At 46.9% G+C, this 20,298-nt stretch overlaps 2 protein-coding genes across 4 annotated transcripts in view; both read right to left on the reverse strand.

Moving 5' to 3' along the window:
- The window catches only part of LOC135396793 (synaptosomal-associated protein 25-like), a 292,543-nt gene that overhangs the window by 208,845 nt on the left and 63,400 nt on the right, over window positions 1-20,298 (reverse strand). Inside the window, exon 1 of one of the 3 annotated variants that reach the window (XM_064627969.1) lies at window positions 15,773-15,796. The exons of the other annotated variants lie outside the window; for them this stretch is intronic. The gene's annotated coding sequence lies outside the window, so the exon portion shown is untranslated. Of the gene's footprint in view, window positions 1-15,772; window positions 15,797-20,298 lie in introns of those variants that run through there. 3 annotated transcript variants of the gene reach the window in all.
- On the reverse strand, window positions 889-1,764 carry LOC135398662 (uncharacterized). The gene has a single exon (XM_064630046.1). It carries the CDS (start codon window positions 1,762-1,764, stop codon window positions 889-891), a length of 876 nt encoding a protein of 291 aa, XP_064486116.1.

The raw sequence follows: 20,298 nt of genomic DNA on the forward strand, positions 1-20,298 counted from the left end.
GGCGGTGGAACAGAATATATGAGCTACGACATCTCTGTCCGTGCATAACTTCTTTAGTATTCCGCGCATTTGTTAATTTTCCCTCGAAATAAAATTCGCCGTTTGCTTTTTCCTGGCAAAGTAGAACGTGCAACGTCTCGACGTTCGGCTGGCTACAAGAAACGGAAGGATTGGGTGGAGGCTGGATCGACAGAGGGGGCCCTGGAAGGCGACGAATAAATGTCAGAGCGCTTCCTATACGCACGTGCACGCGTTTAATTAGGGACGAAAATGATGATTTACATATTACTGGAGGGCGTGCACGACTACCGTGCAACCATACACTGGGTCCCAGTATTTTCATAGTACTGCTGGTAATATTTGCACAAGTACTGGGCGAGATATGGTTCGGCCAACCATGTCTTGTCCAAATGGAGCGGCGTGCTATCATGCATCATACGTACTCTATTTTAAATATGTGGTATCTTAGTGTTTTATTCAGTACTTTTCCTTTTTTAAATTTGCAGTATAGTGGAGAGTTTCGTACATCGTACGCTATCGCCTTTGCGTACGTAAAGGATAGCGTTGGTAGTTCTGCGCACGCCCATAACAGAAAGAGAGCTTCGCGCAGTGCGCAGAACTACCAACGCTATCCCTTACGTACGCAAATTCGATGGCGTACGATATACTAAAACTCTCTAGTACTTTCTACTCAATACTATAATTACTTATGTTAAATATAGGAGACCTGAAGAGCGTTGAATCCCGTTTTCGTGATTTCGGTGTGCTGCTTCTGCCCACCATTCAATAACAACTGCAGATCTTCGTTATTAGTCATCCACTTGCGAAGATTCATTCCAGCTTCTTTCATGATCTGCAGTGCTTCTTGATGCAAAGCCCACGCTTCTTCTACTGAATCTGCTCCGTGACCAGATCGTCCACGTAGAATGACTGCTTAAGTTTCATCGCAGTTGCTTTGTACTCACCAGCTACGCCGGCAAGGTGATGCTGAATGGTAGCAGACAGGAGAAATGGGCTAGAAGTCGCTCCAAAAGGTACCCTCGTCATCCTCAGCGTTTGAACTGCGTGTGAAACATCAGGAATGGCCTCTGGACTTGGTGGCTGCTCGAGCCACAAGTATCGAAATACGTCTCGATCTTCTGGACGAATCTGAACTTGAAGAAATGCCTTTTCGATGTCCGCCGTAAGAGCTATCTTGTAGCTTCGAAAGCGGAGTAGCAACTGCAAGATGTCAGGGTTTAGACAGACTCCTTTATCCAAACATTCATTCAGCGACGGACAACTGGGGGCATGGGATGAAGCATCGAAAACAACTCGAACCTTGGTGGTGACACGATCTTCTCGAATGACAGCTGAATGGGGCATGTAGTATATTGGATTTTGCGTCTCTACTCGCTCATCGACAACTTCGGCATGTCCAAGATTGAAATACTCTCTTATGACGCTGTCATACCGCAACAGAAGACCATCTGTTCTTTGTAGCTTTATCAAGAGCTTCTTGAGTCGTGTCATTGAGACTTCAAAATTATCTTTAAGCAGGTTGGCCGGATCTTGCTTCCATGGTAACGCAACTTCATATCGCTCGTCATTTTGCGGACAGTCTCCGCGAAGTTCTCCAACCACAGGATTCTTCGAGGAAGCTGAGGGCTCTGGGTTGATTCCCATGTTGTCAATCTCCCAAAAGGAACGTAGAGTGGGTTCCCAAGTGACTTCGTCATCTCTCGAAGCCTCGTGTTGTGTGCGGCGCACACCCTGAGAACGCATGACACCAAAGACGACCTAACCAAGGTCTTCCTTGAAGTTCCATTCGTACTGAGACACGGGCAGGCCCTTGTACAGTCCAGCCCATGGAGGTGTTCATTGCTACAAGTTTGTCACAATCTTTGCTTCTGACGACTTCACCGGTGAGGATTCCCCACATCTGATCAGATCCGACTAATAAACTTATGTTATCACGTGACGTGTCACCAGGAAAGCAGCGTTCATCTGCAAGATATTTTCCGTCCTCTCAGTTCTTGAAGAAATTGCAAATCCTTTGAAGTGGCACGGATATCGTGGCAGATAACAGGAACAACAATGGCCTTGATCTCAAATTCCCGCATGTCATACTGAGATCGTATTCGAAGACTTACGATCTTGTATCTCTTAGACGATGCATGCCTAACACTGCCAAATGTGGCTATGCTGAGGGTTACCTCATCGACACAGGTAGATGCAAATTGCTTGCCAAGGGACTCTATCAGAAAAGTCCGGTCGCTCCCCGCCATCGATGACACCTCGAACATAGCGGCATTTTCTCTCTCCAACAGCCCAAGCTCGAAATGTCTGCAATAGAACGTCGTCTATAGGCGAACGGACCGCGATGTTCCCGTTGACGCATTGTGCGGCGAGGTTTGTGCTGTTTGCTGTTGCTGTCTTGTGCAAGGACTCCTTTCGGCACACAGAAGTGGCATGCTTTCCATTGCAGCTTGCACAAGCAATGCGAACCCTGCAGTCTTTCGCTCGATGACCTTTTATCGTGCATCGGAAACACCGATAATCTTTAGATAATATACTGGCCTTCTTCTCCCAAGGTATCTCGCATGAACAAGTTTGAGTCTTGTGTGGTTTTTTGCAGAAGAGGCATTCGCCTTTTGTTGGAGACGACAGAGTTGAAGCAGAATGCAAGGCTGCTGCAGACGGCACCGTCCTACTTTGTCCACCCTTGGGACCTCCTTCTTGCTGATCACTGCGTTTATCGTGGAGCGAGTGCTCACGGCTCTCTACTTCGATTTTCATGAATTCCGTCAACTTCTTCAAGTCATTTTCTGCAGAAAATGTGGTTTGAGTACCAACATCAGCTGCAACCCCTTGAGATCGATTGTTGGCGTGAAGTCGTTGACGGTTATATTCCACGGTCATCTGACGAGGCAGGGCCTGTGTCAACATCTCCGTCAGCATAGCCGCATATGATGCTTGTTCAACTCCGATAGCCTGTAGGCTCCGTGAATGAACTTCAATGTGGTCATAGAGTCTTCGGAGTCCACGAACATCATCGACTGAATGCACAACAGGTAACTGACGCATCTTCTTAAGGTGCATCTGCCGAATCTGTTGGACGTCCCCGAAACGATCTTGAAGGAGGTGAACAGCACCATCATAGCATGAGGCACTTGTCGGCATTCCAGCAATGGCAGACGCTGCCAACCCCGTCAAGTGACGACGTAGATAGTGGAATTTGTCGGAGGGAGTAAAGTTGGAATTATCATGAATCGTGACCTTGAATTGCTCCCAAAATGCAGTCCACTTGGTGAGATCTCCATCAAAGGGCGTTATCGTAAGGTACGGTAGCTTTGGACCTTTAGGCCTAGACCCAGAATGCTGGCGCGTGTCGCTCAAGGGTTCACTCGAAGCTGACAGCGCTGGCGTGGGCTGAGCTGCTGCTTGAAGCCTAACGTAATGGGACTGCAAATTCGATAGCATTCCTACCGCTTGATCATCATAGTCGGTAACAGCAAGAAACTCGGCAGCCGCTTCCTCCGGCGTGATGAACTGCTCGTATAGGGAATTGATTCTCTCAAGGTCCGCATTGCTCTTCTCTAGTCGATCCTTGAGACACTTGACGGCTTCCGCAGTACATCCCGAAGATTCCAGAAGAAGACTTGCCTCATTAATAATCTTCGTGTTTTGGGCTCTGCGTGCCGATCGCTTTGCCTTCAGGTTGTCCATATTTCTACTAGACTGAGTCCAGACCTTCCGCTGCTATATCCTTTGCGACTGGGACAGAGGATAAAAAGGCTGGTGGCCTAGATCCCGGGTTTCGGCACCAAAATTGTTAAATATAGGAGACCTGAAGAGCGTTGAATCCCTACGTTTATTACCGGTCAGTTCCAAAACTGAGAATGCCCAAAAGCTCGTAATCAAAAGTGCGCGCTAGCCGTTCTCGTTCATCGTCTTCCTCTTCATTGAAATATTCCACAACTTACTCATTCGTCAATTTTTATATCACGTTCAGCTTGAAATCTCCTGCTTTTCGTTCCGCTTGACCATTTCCTATGTGGAATGCGTGCCAGAGTGTTTTCCTTTGGCGTCTTTCTCCCACATTTTCCCTCAGTATACACGCGGAATTCGGTTACTAATATCACTCAACTACCGCTTGTCACGTGGGCGAACGACCAGTACAGCCCTTTTTCATTACGTCGTCCATGGTGAGAAAGAGGGGATCATCTTTGCATCAGCGCCTCTCACAGTCAGCGTAGTAGCTTTACACATTGGCAGTTCTTGAGATATAACCTCGCAGGTGTGGAACACTTGTGCATACTGCGCGACACCTGGAACACGTCTTTTATGTATATTTGGTGCTTTATATACTTGGTTTCTGCGTGTGTCTCGTTGTATGTGTTGTCCGTGTTTTATTCGCACCGCGATGACTGGACAACCAATGACGCTTCTTGAAAGATAGAGGAATGGGAAGGACGTGTTGTAAGCACTCATTGCATCAATTCACAGTTTCTTCTTCTTCTTCTTCGTCCCACGGAGAATGGCCATTAGCCCCAAGGGAGATCGGCCAGGGCTATGAGGACGTCCAACGGTACTATAACTTGACCGTGACAATTTGGGTGGGGAATGTGGGGAAGGTTGGTGGAGAAAGTAATGATGATTGAAGTGGTGGGGGTGCTGAAGTTTGCTTGTTTCGGCTCCATGGCAGTTTCACCCATCATCACTTTGTTCTCTTTTGCTTTGCTGTTGTGATGAAAATAAAGGACTCGTGAAAATAAAGGACTAATCGTTCAACACGGGCAGTCGTTCCTCGTTTCCGTCTTGGCTCCGGAGGCTCTGCTATCAGGACGCAGTGAATCCCGTTCGTTTTGCGTTACTTTCAAGGTAACGGCATTTTGCATACCGCAACGAGGAATTTTAGCACTTTAGTGTCCGTTTAAACGTGCCGACATTTCCAAGTCAACCGCATACAAAAGTACACAAACAATACAAATTAAAACTCACCTCAGAGTAACAGCTATTACAAAAGGGTTAGGTGGAATTAGGTGGAACGGAGTACAAAGAGAAAGCAAAAAGTCGAACGGACGAACAAGGTTCCCATTCAATATCCGTTTCCCTTTTTTTCGTGTCAACGTATTAATTCCTTCTTTCGTGTTCCACACACACACAAAATTTCAGGTTGGCATGTCCGAGGCCATTACGAGAAAAGACCCCCCCCTCCCACTCTTTTTGTCCGAGTATGATGCAATCAGCGACGAGAACGGAGTGAACGCGGCCGCTGATCAATAGCGGAAACAATCCGGCTGACCAGCTATTTCTAACGCCGGCAAACATTGAGGCCTACGGGGGAAGAAAGGACGGCCCGTGCCAAGCGTTGACGCAGAGCACGCGTGTGTGCGTGTGTATACACTGCGTGTACAGAGACAAATACAGATGGCCCAAGGAAATGGTAGTGCAGTATTTACCTCGACTAGTCGTGGGGGTAGTGGTAGTAGTGGTGAGCCGAACGCTCTATTGCTCTCTCTCGTACGGTAACAGAAGCACATAAAATGAGGCAAGAGGAGTTACGGTAATCCCTGTCAAGGTTCGCAATATTGGCTCCCACTGCTTCCCCCTTTTCCTTTCTTTGTTTTTCTTTTTTGTTGTTGTTGTTGTTCTTCTTGCTTCCGTATTATCGTTTTTTGCCGTTCGGTACGTGCGAGATTTCTCCTTGCTCAACCACACAAAGCGTTTTCTGCCTCTCAGTACTCTTTCTTTATTCCCTATTAGCACCGCGAAGCACCTGTGGCTATGAGCGAAGCACGCAAGATACGTCCTAGGCCAACTTCACGGGGAACTGCGCGAACATACGTCTAGAAAGTCTGAAGTAAAATCTAGGGAAAACCACACGCAGGATAGTCGGTAGTAGAATACGCTAAGCAAGCATAGATAAAGGAACAGCGGATCCCTCCAGCTTCCTTCTCCTCGTTTGTGAAGGTCGTGTCCTCGTTGGTTGGACCTCTAACAAGGGCAAAACAAGTTTTGAGGTGGACTATGTGCATTCACGTATATCTCAGCGTCGGCGACAAAATGTGACAAAGCCAGCCAACAAAGTGATATACCCCAAGCAATGACCACGTATTTGACGAATTACCGCTTCACTAGCCTCGTCACGTGACCTATCTTCGGTTCACTTCCTCTCATGCGCAGAGACCCGCTGCCATAGCGTATGTGCGACTCCACAAAATGGCGGATAAAATAACGCCGCTCTGATCTGTGGAAACGTTGTTACCAGAAAGGAGGAGACGGACTCCAAACTTGTTTCGATTTCTCCTCGTTCGGCCCGTAGTCCACGGAGTGTGACGTCAGCGTAAACGAAACGTGAAGGGCTATATTCTCTCTTTCCCGTGACAATGTGTGCGCGAGGAGCACTGGGATGTCTTGAAATCGTATCAGCGTGACCTTGGTGATACTACAGCCGAGCTGCTGTAACTGCCCTCTAGTACATCTGCTCTGTATTTATTTTATTTATTTATTTTTTCTATGTCAATACCTCAAATGGGCGTCACTGTATATTTTTGTCTTGTCAATAAAAGGCAAACATAGGATAAAGGCGCGCAATAAAAAGTTGAATGTCATTCATATTCATTCGTGATCCTATAACGCCATGTACGACATATGGATAGCACATTTCATTAATAGTGAAACGAACTATACAGCTCCGTCAGGATCCCTTATCGTTCAGGAAACTCCGGATGTCCTCGAACAACGAACGCTGCAACGTTTCCGCTACAACTTCTTGGTGTTGTGTGAATGTGTTCGTGTATCCAGGCTCAGCTTACAGCTCAAGCGTAATAAATGTCGTTTAGCGAGCACGAGTACGTAGTCGATGTACGGTTTCAAAAATCACGTGATCAAGATGCACACTCCTTAACTGCCACCTCAAATGCTCCCCAGCACACAATGGTTTCAATCCGAGAGGTAGTATACGAATGAATGTAGATAACACGGCTATCGATACTGTAATTACGCATATCTGCTCTTCAACGGCTAATGTTTGCGGGAATGGTTGTCACCTGTGTCAAAGAGATAGAATGGAAGTTATTACAAAAGACAAGCGACATCCCCGAGAATACTTCAGCGGAAAGTGCACAAAACGTCATAGCTTTCTGCTGCCACGTGAGCGGGAGGGCTGTACGCCGAAATAAATACCCTTCAAAATCCATTTTCTGAAATAAACCGCTTAAAAATACACGCCCTCAAAATAAACGCTGCTAAAATAAATCATGGTTAGGCTTAGCAAGGTGATGTTCCGTATGGTAGTTTATGGGCGACACGATGTTCTTTTCGGCGGAACATGCTATTATGATGTTTCTTACTCATGTTTGTACTGTTATCAAGTACATCTCTTCAAATAACAACTTTGGATTTCTAAATATTCAGTGTAAAAATGATGAGGACGATGCGCGTATGAATACAGGACACACACTCTTGACCCTTGAACCAGCTGAGAACTGAGCTGTGAACGAGGATAACAGGCCTGGGGGGGGGGGGGAGATGGCTATGGCAGTGGTGTGAACGGATTGCACGGCGACGGTCATTCGCACTGGATGTCATTATGCCAGAGAGAGAAAGAGATAAGCCGGCCAGGATACACGACCAATAAAATTCGTCAGCCGCCCAATCAGAAAACATTCCCCCCCACTAAGTTGGGAGCACTGGCCACGGGTCACATACAAAGAGACAACCTACTTCCGGTGCAGAGAAATCCTGGTTCACAGTTCTGGCCCCGGCTAGCCCCAAGCGCGATGAGCGAACTATTTTCCGCGGCGGACGTAGAGCCGTCGGCTGTCCACTAATCAAGGACGGTGGATTTTAAAATATTTATTTCGACACCGTGGATTTTCTCATGATTTATATTGAAGAGTTTATTTTGAAAGTTTTATCTTTAAGTGATTTATTTTTTAACGTTTTATTTTTACATGATTTATTTCGGCGTCATCCCAGCGGAAGCCCGCAACGCCACGTCTTTTCGTGCTCTTCTAACCACGGGGAATATCCTAAGCCTCAGCCACAAGATATTCCGTAGCAGACGAATGGACCGATGGTGTCGTCTACAAGGTGCGCAGTACGTCACTCCCAATATTGGAGCGCCGTGGGAATCAGCAACTTCCGAACGGAACATGGTGGCCCGTGAGCAGCTTTTTGCTTTTTCTTCCTCTAGAACAGTGTTTCTTAACCAGGGTTCCGCGAGCTTTGTCCTAAGGTCCTGCGATCTGTTCGGTGCCCGCGAGTGTAACTTTGCCGCCTACCAAGGCTCGCTCTTGGATAGCCTTGTTTTATCGAACGGTGCTCGACATTTCATCGTTGGCATTGGAATTGACATCAAGATCGCAGGACCAGGTTGCCGCGGTTGATGGTCATTGCAAAGAGCATACAGCCAGCAGCTATCGTCTGCATGGGTTGGCTCATCCCGCCACTCAACCTGACAGTTTCTCCGCGCCACCCTTCGGAGAAACTTCGAAGCGACTCTCCGCCCGCATCGACTTGGAACTTGCTAGCATCAGTGCCAGTGGCAATCCACAATAGACCTCTACCCGAGAAACGTCATCATGACGTTGTTAGACAGGCAGAAACCGAAACAAATCGGAATGGGAGGGCTGGGTTCTACGAAACAAGCGGTTGCCGGGAGGAATGCACCTCCACCCGATTGGACATTGTGTATGACGTCATGCTCAAACCTCATTGGAGAAAATCGCCGGCAGCGTCGTCTGCTGCATGGTCCGCTGTCTGTTTAGCTCCGCGTCCCGCTTGTTTGTGTAATTGGTGTGTGAACCACGTTGTTTCAGGATTGTGTCGAAGTTTTCCAGTGTAGGAGCGGGGAAAAGGGTGCTCAAGTTGCAAAAGTCATGCAGGATTGGGAGTCACTGTTTCGCTTCAATGGGTGTAACACGAGAGGAAGGAACCGCTGGTGCATGAGTGAAGGTGCGGGAACAGCACACAAGACATACTGTTGACCCACACTGTTTTCAGCTGTCACCCAACGAAAAAGCAAGGACTGCATGAATGGAGTGTTGCAGTGACTGAGTGTATTTCATATTATAAAACAACACGTACATAGGGTCTGACTTTGACCATTCAGCCGATGCCACCTTGTCCATCAACAATTAATTTCTGCGAACAACGATAATTTATTGTGAGACGATGGAAAATAACGTGTGTTTATTCCTGTACCCTTTTGAGTGCACACTGTTTATTCGCATGTGATGTAAACTTCATATCAAAGAAATAGTAAGGTGTGGGAGGCTGAAGAATACTTATATAATAGTTTTACACTTTTGATTGCAAGCAACCTGCTGGACAAAGGCCAATTGTGGCTGGACAAAATTACCAACGATGTCCAAACCTGTGACTAGCGTCCCATTTCACCCCGAATTGTGGGTTCAAAGATAGCACCCAATCCTTGCCCACCCAAATGCAGGAAAATTTTTAATTTCCTGAGGAAAGCTTTAACACCAAATCTTTCCAAAACATGCAAAAAGGGTACAGGAATAAACACATGTCGTTGTCCATCGTCTCAGAATAAGTTATCGCACGAATTAATTGTTGATGGACAGGGTGGCATCGGGTATAACCTAAATGGTCAGACCATTTTATAATATGAAATACAATCTGTCACTGCAGCACACCATACCTGCAATCCTTGCATTTTCGTTGGACGACAGCTGAAAACAGTGTGGGTCAACACTATGTCTTGTGTGCTGTTCCTGCACCTTCACTCGTGCACCAGCGCTTCTTTCCTCTCGTGTTACACCCATCGAAGCGAAGCAGTAACTCCGTATTCTGATGACTTTTGCGACTCGAGCATCCTTTTCCCCGTTCCTACACTCGAAAAAGTTGACACAATCCTGAAACCACGTGGTTCACACACCAATCACACAAACAAGCGGGAGAGCTGCAGACCATGCAGCAGACGACGCTGCCGGCGATTTTCTCCAATGAGGTTGAGCATGACGTCATACTCAATGTCCAATCGGGTGGAGGTGCATTCCTCCCGGCAAACGCTTGTTCTACGAATGGGCACTTGTTCACTGCCTCCTATTGAAAGAAAAGTAGGACCGAAGGTCACGTCCCTTTCAGGGACCATCGTAATCCCCTCAAGGCCGTGCCTTTCGGGCGCGACCTTGTTCGTCCAATAGCTTCGAGCGTAGTTCAACTCTATCAAATTGGTGGCGCTGTCGAACACTATGACGTCATTTGTTTAGAAACAGGGAGAGATCTAAACGTTATCTGCAGGGAAGTATTGTGAAACAGTTGAATGAATCCAGCAAACCTCAAGCGACATCTTGCAAGGAAGCGATAAATTATATTAAATAAATTATACTTAACCATTCGAATAATCAGTTAGAAAGAATAAAAATTTGTTTGTTGTACGGCATCTAGCTCACGTTACCAACTTCCATAGACAGAGGCCCCAGTGTAGTACAAGGGTGGTTTCATAAGTTTCTGGCCCGAGGTAGAAAATGCGCGCGAATTTGAAAATGCGATTAAGGACGCGTGGCGCCATCTGTTGGAGGGCCGGAGCACCACCCTCAACTCTCTCCATGCTTTTGTAGGTTGGAGAGTGGCATTTCAAACAGCCAGGGTGCACTCTTCAGTTAAAATGTAAAAAATCGAGTACCGCTCTGTGGTAAAATTCTTGACAAAAGAGGGGCGTTCGCCTACAGAAATTAAAGCGCGACTGGAGAACGTGTACAGGGAAGCCTCTCCGTCGTACATTGAAGATGATGATCCATTGAAGATGATCCACGCGATGGTCGTCCAGTGGAAGTGGTGACACAAGAAAATTTGTTTCTTGTCGAGGAGGAAGTGCTGAGCGACAGGCGTCTGAAGGTTAAGGAAATCTCAGAAAGGCTGGGGCTTTCCAAAACAACCGTTTTTCGCATCATCGGCGAGGGCCTTCACATGAAAAAGGTCAGTGCGAGATGTGTGCCACGACTTCTCTCGTCAGTTCAAAAGCAACAGCGCGTCGTCTGTGCCAAAGAGTTTTTGGAGCTCTGTCAAGAGAACGAAGAAGAAATATTGAAGTCAATTGTCACAGGGGATGAGACTATGGTGCTCTACTATGATCCCCTTTCGAAAAAGGAGTCGATGGAATGGCGCAAACCAGGAGAAGCACCCCCAAGAAAAGCCAAGGTCCACACAATCCACAAAGAAGATCATGGCAACAATATTTTGGGATTGTCACGGGATCCTCCTCGTCGACTTCTAAGTGAGGAACACCACAGTGAATGCGACTTATTATGCTTCACTCCTGCACCGACTGCGAGACGCCATCAAGGAAAAGAGGCGCGGCAGGTTCAGTCGAGGTGTCCGCTTGCTCAGGAAAATGCCCCTGTCCACACGGCTTCTGTTGCCAAGGCTGCACTGAAGGAGTGCGGCTTCGAAGAAATCCACCACCCACCGTACAGTCCAGACTTGGCACCGAGTGACTACTTCCTGTTCTCAAACTTGAAGAGGGATCTCAGAGGACGGAGATTTCAAAACGATAGTGAGGTACAAGAGGCAGTTTTCCAGCATTTTGCGGACAAAACTTCGGACTATTTTTTCAAGGGTATAAGAATGCTTGTTGAAAGGTGTCAAAAGTGCATCGAAGTTAAGGGTGACTATGTCGAAAAGTGATACGCTTGTTTCGTCTCTATGACTATTAAAAGTTGGTCGGGCCGGAAACTTATGGAACGACCCTCGTAGGTTCCTTCAAGTCGTGCTGGCACGATCATGGGTTCCCTGGAATAACATTTAACTTGAGAACCGCTGCCCTAGAACGTTCCGTGGGAGCCTTTACTGGAAGTTACGGATATGCATACATGTACACGTTTCGGCTATATTATTCTGACTATTCGCACAGCGTTAAAAGTTACACATACAAGATGCGCGCATTCACGAGGCGAAGTGTTCCTCCCGAGCCAGACCTAAATGACCCGCTCTATACAGCTAAAGAACAATACCTCCACTTCTCTTCCGACCCGGGCCTAATGAGTGGTAGTGCAGTCAGTGTGTCCGAGACAAATGGGCTTCTGTGCCCGGTCGTAGTATGCGGAGAGATCCCTATTTCTCGATTTTTCCTCTCGCTTCGCGCAAGGAGCTGCCAGCTGTGCTTCAGACATACGTATATAGTGATAGTGATATACACATACGGACCTCTTTCTTAGCCAATCCTGCTTCGCTCCGCTTGGATAAGGGAACGCCTCAGAGCCAACAATTGTTGATTGCTTTTCCGTTATTCTGACTCTCTGGTGCATCTCAAGGCTTCGTACACTTCCGAGTTCCCTAAGTCAGTTTAATCACCTATGGGGCTCTATCAACACCTCCTGGGTAGTAGAAGGCCTGCGCACTGCCCAGCTCACGGAAGCCTGCGTGAGCTTTGCGAGCTGCTTCGAGTTTTTGTCTTCTTCGCTCTTTCATTGACATCATAGCAGCATCCACAGCAGGCTTTCCTGTGTGACGCCATATCACGTGGGGCGCAGGCCTTCTGCTATCTACATAGAATGTGTTGTGCTGTGCCGATCGCAACGAGTCTTTATCTTATGTCTTACTCCCTGTGACCTTGACTTTATTCTTGACGCACATTTCCCTTTCTCCTACAAATCTCATATAAACTCACCGTATATGCAAACAAGTGACGTTCCCCAGCATATTACAACGGAAGATGCGAAAAACGTCATATAGCTTCCTGCTGTCACGAACGCCGTGTCTTCACGTACACTGCTAACCGTGTGGAATATCCTCCTACACAGCCACAATATATGCCGTAGCAGACGACAGGAAAAGACGGTGTCATCTGCTAAGTGTCGTCTGCTAAGTGCGCAGTACGCCATTCCCGATATTCCGGCACCGTGTGAATGCTCAACATAACACTGGACAGAACTTCCGCTCCGTGAGCAGTGTTTTCGCTTTTTCTTTCACTAGAATCTTCCATGAGGATGTCGCTCGTTTGAACACACGGTCAGTGTATACCGAGTTAGGTATTTCTTCTGTTCCACAATCCAATTCATACGAGTATTTTGGGCGAAATCTTACATAGTCTAACCGCGTTATTTCGTAGTCAATGGGGTAAAGATTGGGTTTCGTCCCCGAAATGTGAAGGTAGATACATTAGGAAGCTGGCTTACAGGCCCCAAAAGAAGGGGGAGGAAACGCTACCGTGATATGAATTCATCGTCACACTAAAATAACATGGCTAAAGCACGTCGAAATTAAAATGCAGGTCACGGCGCACAAACCCTCTTCTCATGCTTTGTCGAAATGCATGTAGCTACGAACCTGCCGAAATGTTGTGATACTTGTGCCGTTGGCGAACTAGTTCTCATGACCACAGAGCGCCCATTATCCAGCATGACCAAGTTTTGTTAGAATGGCGGTGCGTACCAGGCTCTCAAGTCCATCAACTCGTCTGTTGGAGTTTATTCCTCTATTTTTGGTCTCGATGACGATATCAGGCCAAAGGTGCTAGCAATTCGGAACACCCGAACGACATTCATCGCACTAATACGTCGCGTGCAAAGTTACGTAGTATGTGAACACTTCTCTACTTGCTTCAGAATGTTGGGTTCTCTAAAGCCCGAATCCCATAACAAGCGACACGCGGCAGACACGCGAGAAGCGACAAAATCGACGTCTCCGCGCCACGCGAGCGTCAAAAAAAGATCTGTCGCGGCCCAACATTTCTGCATCTACTCCCAGTAGATATTTGTAGCATGTCGCCAGAGACCGTTGCCCGGCGCATGCCCAAATCCGCTAGATTTGACGGTACGTAACTGAAGTGAATGATAAAGTATAGAGATGTGGGGGTCACGGCGTAGAGTGGGTGGCAAGTCTACTTTATTAAAACGAAATTTCCAGCTTGTAGGCTGGAAAGAAACGAACTTTCGAAAGTAAAAATGGCGGAACAAGGAAGAAAACAAACAAACAAACAAACAAGACGACTAAAGCGCGCGAACCGCAGGCGCCACCAAGAGACGGCCCCGTAAAATACATGTACACATAATTTGGCGCTATTAATTGATGACTCCATTTGGTTCTGTGGCATATATAAACTAAAATCACTTCACGTCGTGAGGTGTTATGTTGGGAAATGCAAACTTTTTTCCTGAAACGTTGTTTAGCTGCTCGCTTTTGTCGCCTCTCAAATGGGTCGGGAACCAGCAGCACTGGCACCCGCCACAGCGACAAAATCTGTAGCATGTCGCTTGTTATGAGGTCCGCGCTTTAGAGGAAAAAAAATCACGCAACAAACCACTTTATTCTGAGATGATCAGTAGGGAGTCTCATCGCCAGGAGCGATACTCCACCCCATATTGCTGTTGGTGATGTGGGGAATGAAATAATGAGCGCCTTCACAAAAGTCACGCAACAACAACTACATGAATGACGATGGGATGAGGTGATTCACCGCAACAACTGCGGTACCGTACCTCAGTGCATGTGGGTTAATATATGAGTGGGATGATGCGCGCGCGCACGCACACGCACACACACACACATATACATACATACATGCATACATTGGGTGAGTAACGCAGGAATGCAAATAGTTATAGTAAAATACGGTGTTGAAGGTAATTCGCTGCTGTAAGTAGCTTACCCATTACATGATCGACTTACTTAACTCATTATGTTAGAGTTCCAGTAACTTGTTGAGGAACTCACTCCTTGTTTAGGTAACTTCGTAACTTGAAGCGAGTTCCAAGTTAGTTTTGTTCAATCCTTGTGCACAAACAAAGCAAGCTGGGTAAGTCATGTGCGCGCCGATTGGACGTGCATCCTCGTCTGCTCCCTTATCGTGCGGAGAAAGCTACGTTCAACACAGAGAACAAGAGCTAAAGAGCTTACGTAGCAAGCAACTTGAAAGTAACTCGTCGTTTTTACAAAGTAACTCCGGAAATTCAAGTTCACTTTCAGAACATGTAACCTAATTCGTTAGTGACTTACATTTTTTCAAAAGTAACTCAATTTGGAACACTTTTGTCGAATAGCTTTCTCATCTCTGATAACATATGCGCGCACTTAATGAGAAGCACAGCGCAGGCTTGACGGTAAATGAATACCGCTTTCGGTGCATCAATATTGCAAGCGGGCTATCACCAGAGCATGAAGGTCAATGATTACGGAATGGTAGCGCGATAGAAGCCCTCCCCTCTCTCTCACAATAAGTCTCATCAGGGTACACTCTAAAAACTGAGCTTCACCGCATAGCACGCTCTGCGCCAACCATTACCACGAATAGGGTTATCGCCCCTGATTCGAAGAGAGAGAGAAGGGGGGGGGGCGTACGTCTTTTTGTGTCAATTTGGATATATGATAATTGCCACAAAAAATGCGTACGCCTCCCTCTCTCCTCGAATCAGAAGCGATAACCCTATCGTTCGTGGCAATGGTTGGCGCAGAACAGGCTATGCGGCGAAGTTCAGTTTTTAGTGTGTATACTCTCAAATGTCCCTCTAATTCAACAATATGGTCATGTTTGGGACGTCAGAGAAAGATCCAATCCCAGCATCTGCTGTACCATCTGAGGTTTTCCGTGGGTTTTCCCGTGGACTTCCCAGACGAATGTCGGCTCAGTTTCCCCTGAAGTTGGCCCAGGACACATACTAACCCCGTTGTTCCCTTCTCCTTCCTGCTGTCCTATCTCCATCTCTCCGTGTCTGTACGCCGCTCATAGCTACAGTTGCTTCGCGGTGCTAACGCAGGATTTAAAAAAAAAGATCCAGCAAGAACAAAGTCACTGAGAAGACGTTGACAAAGTTTCACTCACCCACGTCTGCTGCGTAAAACAGAGTACGGACATTGGAAGGTCAGCCTCACAGTGAGTTGCTTCGATCCGTTCTCAAACTCCCTTTCTCAGAAGTCCATTCTTTAAGCTACTCACTGTGCCACTAATCTTAGTGCATGAACTCATTAAAGTAATTATGAAATAAAGAGGTAAACTTATTCGCTCGAGAAAAAGCTATCGTGCTAACCCAAATAATTTGCGGAGTATATGAACTGCCTCCGAGACGAGACGCAAGTTGATAGTGGCGAGCCACAACTCCTCACTTCACGTCAGCTGAACGTGAGCCCAGTGCGTCATCCAGCAGCGCAGGCACAGGGATTCAGCGTTTTATGACCGGCCTCACGCATCCGCTTCGATTGTGAAGCCTAATATGCAAAGAGCGGCAGCTTCACGGAACTGTAATTCAAATGGTATTAGATCTGCGTCATTTTGCTGCTATTTATTGTTATATTTCATATTACGTTGTAGTAACTGGTGGTGTAGTTCTACCGAGCATATTTGACTGATGATGGTGGCAGGCGATATGGAATGGGCGATATGGAAGGCGAATAGCAAACGATGCAACGTTAACAGTTCACAGTGTTTTTTTCAGTTCGTTCAAATTATTTTGAATAATTTATTTGTTCGTTACACTCCCATTATGTACTGCTGTTCGGAGCAAAAAATAAACGGGAGCTGTCCCGTTTATTGTTTGCCTCGCTTAGAACGCGGGGGCTCCGCCGGAACATGGACGTTCTTGGTAACTTCCCCAGCACATGTTTCAACAGCTTATCTCCTAATTAATAGCTTCGTTAATTTCCCCACTACTGCATCTAACCTTTTAGCATCTGCATCTAAACTTTGCATCTAAACTTTATAGCCGCCCGAGGCGCGCGCGTGCGTATACCATGTGCAAAAAAAAAAGAAAAAACCAGACAAAAACGTGCTATTCCACTGAACAAAAATGAAGAAAGGAAAAAGAAAGAAAAAAAAAACTGGTGGTTCGTCAGTGATTCCGTCTAATTCCAACGAACAGCGAACCTACGAAAACAACAACAACCCGGTGCCAAAGAAAAAGAACGACTATACACCGAAGCTGCGTATATACCAGCGGTTCGTCAACTTCGGCGCCTTCCTTCCCAACAGCAGCACTGCACGTCTATACGGCCCTCATCAACGTGACCGCAAAAAAGCACTGCTTTCAAAGACGAAGCGCAAAACGAGCTACGCGGGAGAGCAACGACGACGAACGAAAATGGGTTACCCTCAACGCAAACACGGGGAACAGTCACGAAGCTGCGTATAACTCAATTACAGCTATACGAACCGCTGAGGCCAAGGCTCGTCGCTCTCGCAGACAATGCTTTGGGCCGTATCCAGACATCCAAGGAGATCCCCTCGAGAACCGACCTTATACGCCTCTCCCTCATCTTCCTCCTTCTCCTCCTACGATTCGCAAAAAGAAAGGGAGAGGCGATCCCGTCGGATTTTCCCCAATCAGAGCCAAACGGAAATCAATACTACACGTTGGTCCGAAAGGATAAGAAAAGGCCCGCGCTGCCTCACACTTTCATTTCCTTGTAATGGAGAACAGGGCCATGTATTTCTTGTACAGCGCGCTTCTGTTACTTGCCATAAAAATACGGCCGAAAAATAAGGTTCCTCGCGGACTTCCTGCAGACTGTCGAACTCTTCTTTCTGTACACGCTTTCGCGAGAGATATATTGACAGGAGGCTTCTTTCTCTCGGCCGTATTAGAATCGAGACCGCTAAAGATATCATACAGGGAAGGAAGTCGAATGCGAAGGCCGGTGATGGAAGATTATTTTTATTTTACGCGCAATTTACGGCTTTCCTATCGTTAATGTTGATGATACTTGAGAAATTTCGGGGAACGTTTCGACGTTACGGTTTGGCGTAAGGTTAAATTAATTTAACGGATTATTAAAATAACACGAATTAAATTAAAAGTTACGAAAGTAAATTCTACGACCAAAACCTCGCCGGCCTCCCCAAAATAGAGAGCCCCAACTCCCCTAGACTTACTTAATTCCGCGTTCACACCGCGAAGGAACTTTATAGCCGTGAGTGTTGCACAGCATGGACACACGGAGTGGGGACAGCAGCAAGGGATGGGAAACAGGGGGGACTAGTATGATTCCTGGGACGACTTTCCTGTAAATTGTGCCAACATCTGGCTGGAAGATCTTCTGAAAACAAACAAACAAACAAACAAAAACAAAAACAAACACGGAGAAAACCTCGATTCAAACCTATACCTCCTCGCAGACTTCAGCGTAACCTTGGGACTACAACCAAGGAACCAGTTGCTGGCGGCACCGCCATCTACAGGATACCTGAACTATTACAGCATTTCGTAGCTTCCGGAACGGTGTGAGTGCGATTTCGACACTGGGGAAGATAGACTCGGAAAATAGAGGGCGCACCAATAGCGCCACGAAAGATGCGTCCGCGTAATCTTTACAGGGCGCCATATGCTTCTTCACTGAATCGGTGAAAGGAGATGACGCAAGCAAACCACATCCCTCGTACTGAAGCACGCATAGGACTCCTCCAATAGTTTTTGACATCAGGATCACTCTCTAACCCGAAGACAAAGATTGTAGCAATAACCATTCTCCCAGAGAGAAAGAGGCAGAAAGAGTTGGAGCAAGGCAAGCATAATGACTCAGGCTCCCAGGGATTTTCCCAGCTCTTTGTGACAGATGTTGTAAATGCCACACGTTTCTCCCTCCCCCACCTCCCCCCACGCGTCTCTATGATTCAGCCTTTTCCCCCCATGAGACGTCTGTCCCCAGAGCTCTGTTGCTCTCATTATTATTATTACACGTGCGGCGACAGCATGGGAGGCAACTCAAGCACCGCAGGCAGCTCCGAGCAGGGAAAGCCGCGAATTTCGGCAAGACTCGCGTGGGTCTGTCATGGAGTCGCTAATGCGTCCAATCGACTTACCGGCTCCTTTCTCTTCGGTGTGTCTTCCAAAAATAAGCAAGAAGGGGTGTGCGTGTGTGTGTGTGTGTGTTGGGTGGGTGGGGGGGGGGGGGCAAAAGTGAAACTGCACACCGGAGCTCTACGAATAGAATAAAGGTCGGGACCGCAAAAAGCGTTGCAAACGGGGGCGGGCGGTTCTCGTAATTTTATTGTATTTTTGTTTAGCCCCAGAGAAATGAAGGGGAGTAGAATATGTTCGCCCTAAGTGTGAACCTTTTCCTTTTTTTTTTTTTTTTTAACATAGGCAAATGCCTTTTCAATTACAGTAATTGTTACAGTTTCCTCGCGGCGTAAAGCCAGGAACTATTATATCACAATAACTGCTCTTTATTCTTGATTAAGTAGGCCACATTACGCAGCACAAGCGACCTCCTGCTGCGTTGACCCAATTAATTTTCACTTATAAACTTTTTAATTACGAAATATAGAAGTTCGCGGTTGAACAACAACCTCTGTTCCTTTTGGTCAGGTGTTTCACAAAGCAATCCCCCACTTTCCAGTTGACACCTCAGCTTAACTCATTGTGCATAATTAATTAATTAGGCACAATGAAGAAATACTGAAGATTAGGGTACGCGAGTGCTAACAACATCCAGTTGGTCTTATTTGCGTGCACAGAGAAGTGGACAGGACTAGGCTCATAGAGTCCTCCGTCTCTTGGTTTGGACACCCTGTATGTGAGTGCACCAAGTCGGGTACAGAAGTCCAATACTTATTTCAAATACCTACCACAGACACCAGCACAGACATACTTGGTTCGGAATCGAGACCGATTTCACCCCCTATATTTCTCAATTAGCGCGATACCTGTTTTTCCCGAATGATTCCCGTCCGTTTGCCTTCCAGTCGATTAATTCGAAAGCTGCGCAAGATACACTATCGTCCATTCGGAGCCAGATGCTATTTAGCAAAATCCTCTTCCCGAAATGACTTCCGCACTGCACGAAACTGACTCCCCAATTAACTGCAATTGCCGTCCCAAAGCAGTCCCGACTCCTACCGCATAAATCATCTACTTAGTCAGTAATTGGGTCCCGTCCAATCGTTCTCCGCAATATCTTTGGCCCCGCTTTCGCTCCGCGAAGCAACTGCGGCTATGAGTGGGGTACAGACGGAGAGAGCACAACATGAAGGAGAGGGAGGGTCAGTATGCGTCGTGGGCCGACTTCAAGGGGAACTGTGTGTGTGTCTCGCACGTCTTCCGGAAGATTGGAGGAAAATCTTCAGATAGCACAGTCGGCGATGGGGATCGGTCCCGCTCGGTCTTCATCGTGACCTTGAAGCGAGAGGATACTGCATCGGCTCAGCCATTATTGCGCTCTTCTCCTAGTATAGTGTAATACCAAGAACGGACTGTCAGAAGGCTCTCCGTCGAAATATTTTGTGTGTCTAAAATAGAATTTATGTGTTTCCGATCGTTTGTGCGGTTGGCACTTCAGGAATTCCACTAAGCATGTGCGAATAATTAAACCGAATCGAATGCGTTCGAGTTCGAAACGAGTTCGAAAACCGAATCG

The sequence above is a fragment of the Ornithodoros turicata genome, chromosome 6 (assembly GCF_037126465.1).
Source record: "Ornithodoros turicata isolate Travis chromosome 6, ASM3712646v1, whole genome shotgun sequence".
In the NCBI taxonomy this organism is placed as follows: Eukaryota; Metazoa; Arthropoda; class Arachnida; order Ixodida; family Argasidae; genus Ornithodoros; species Ornithodoros turicata.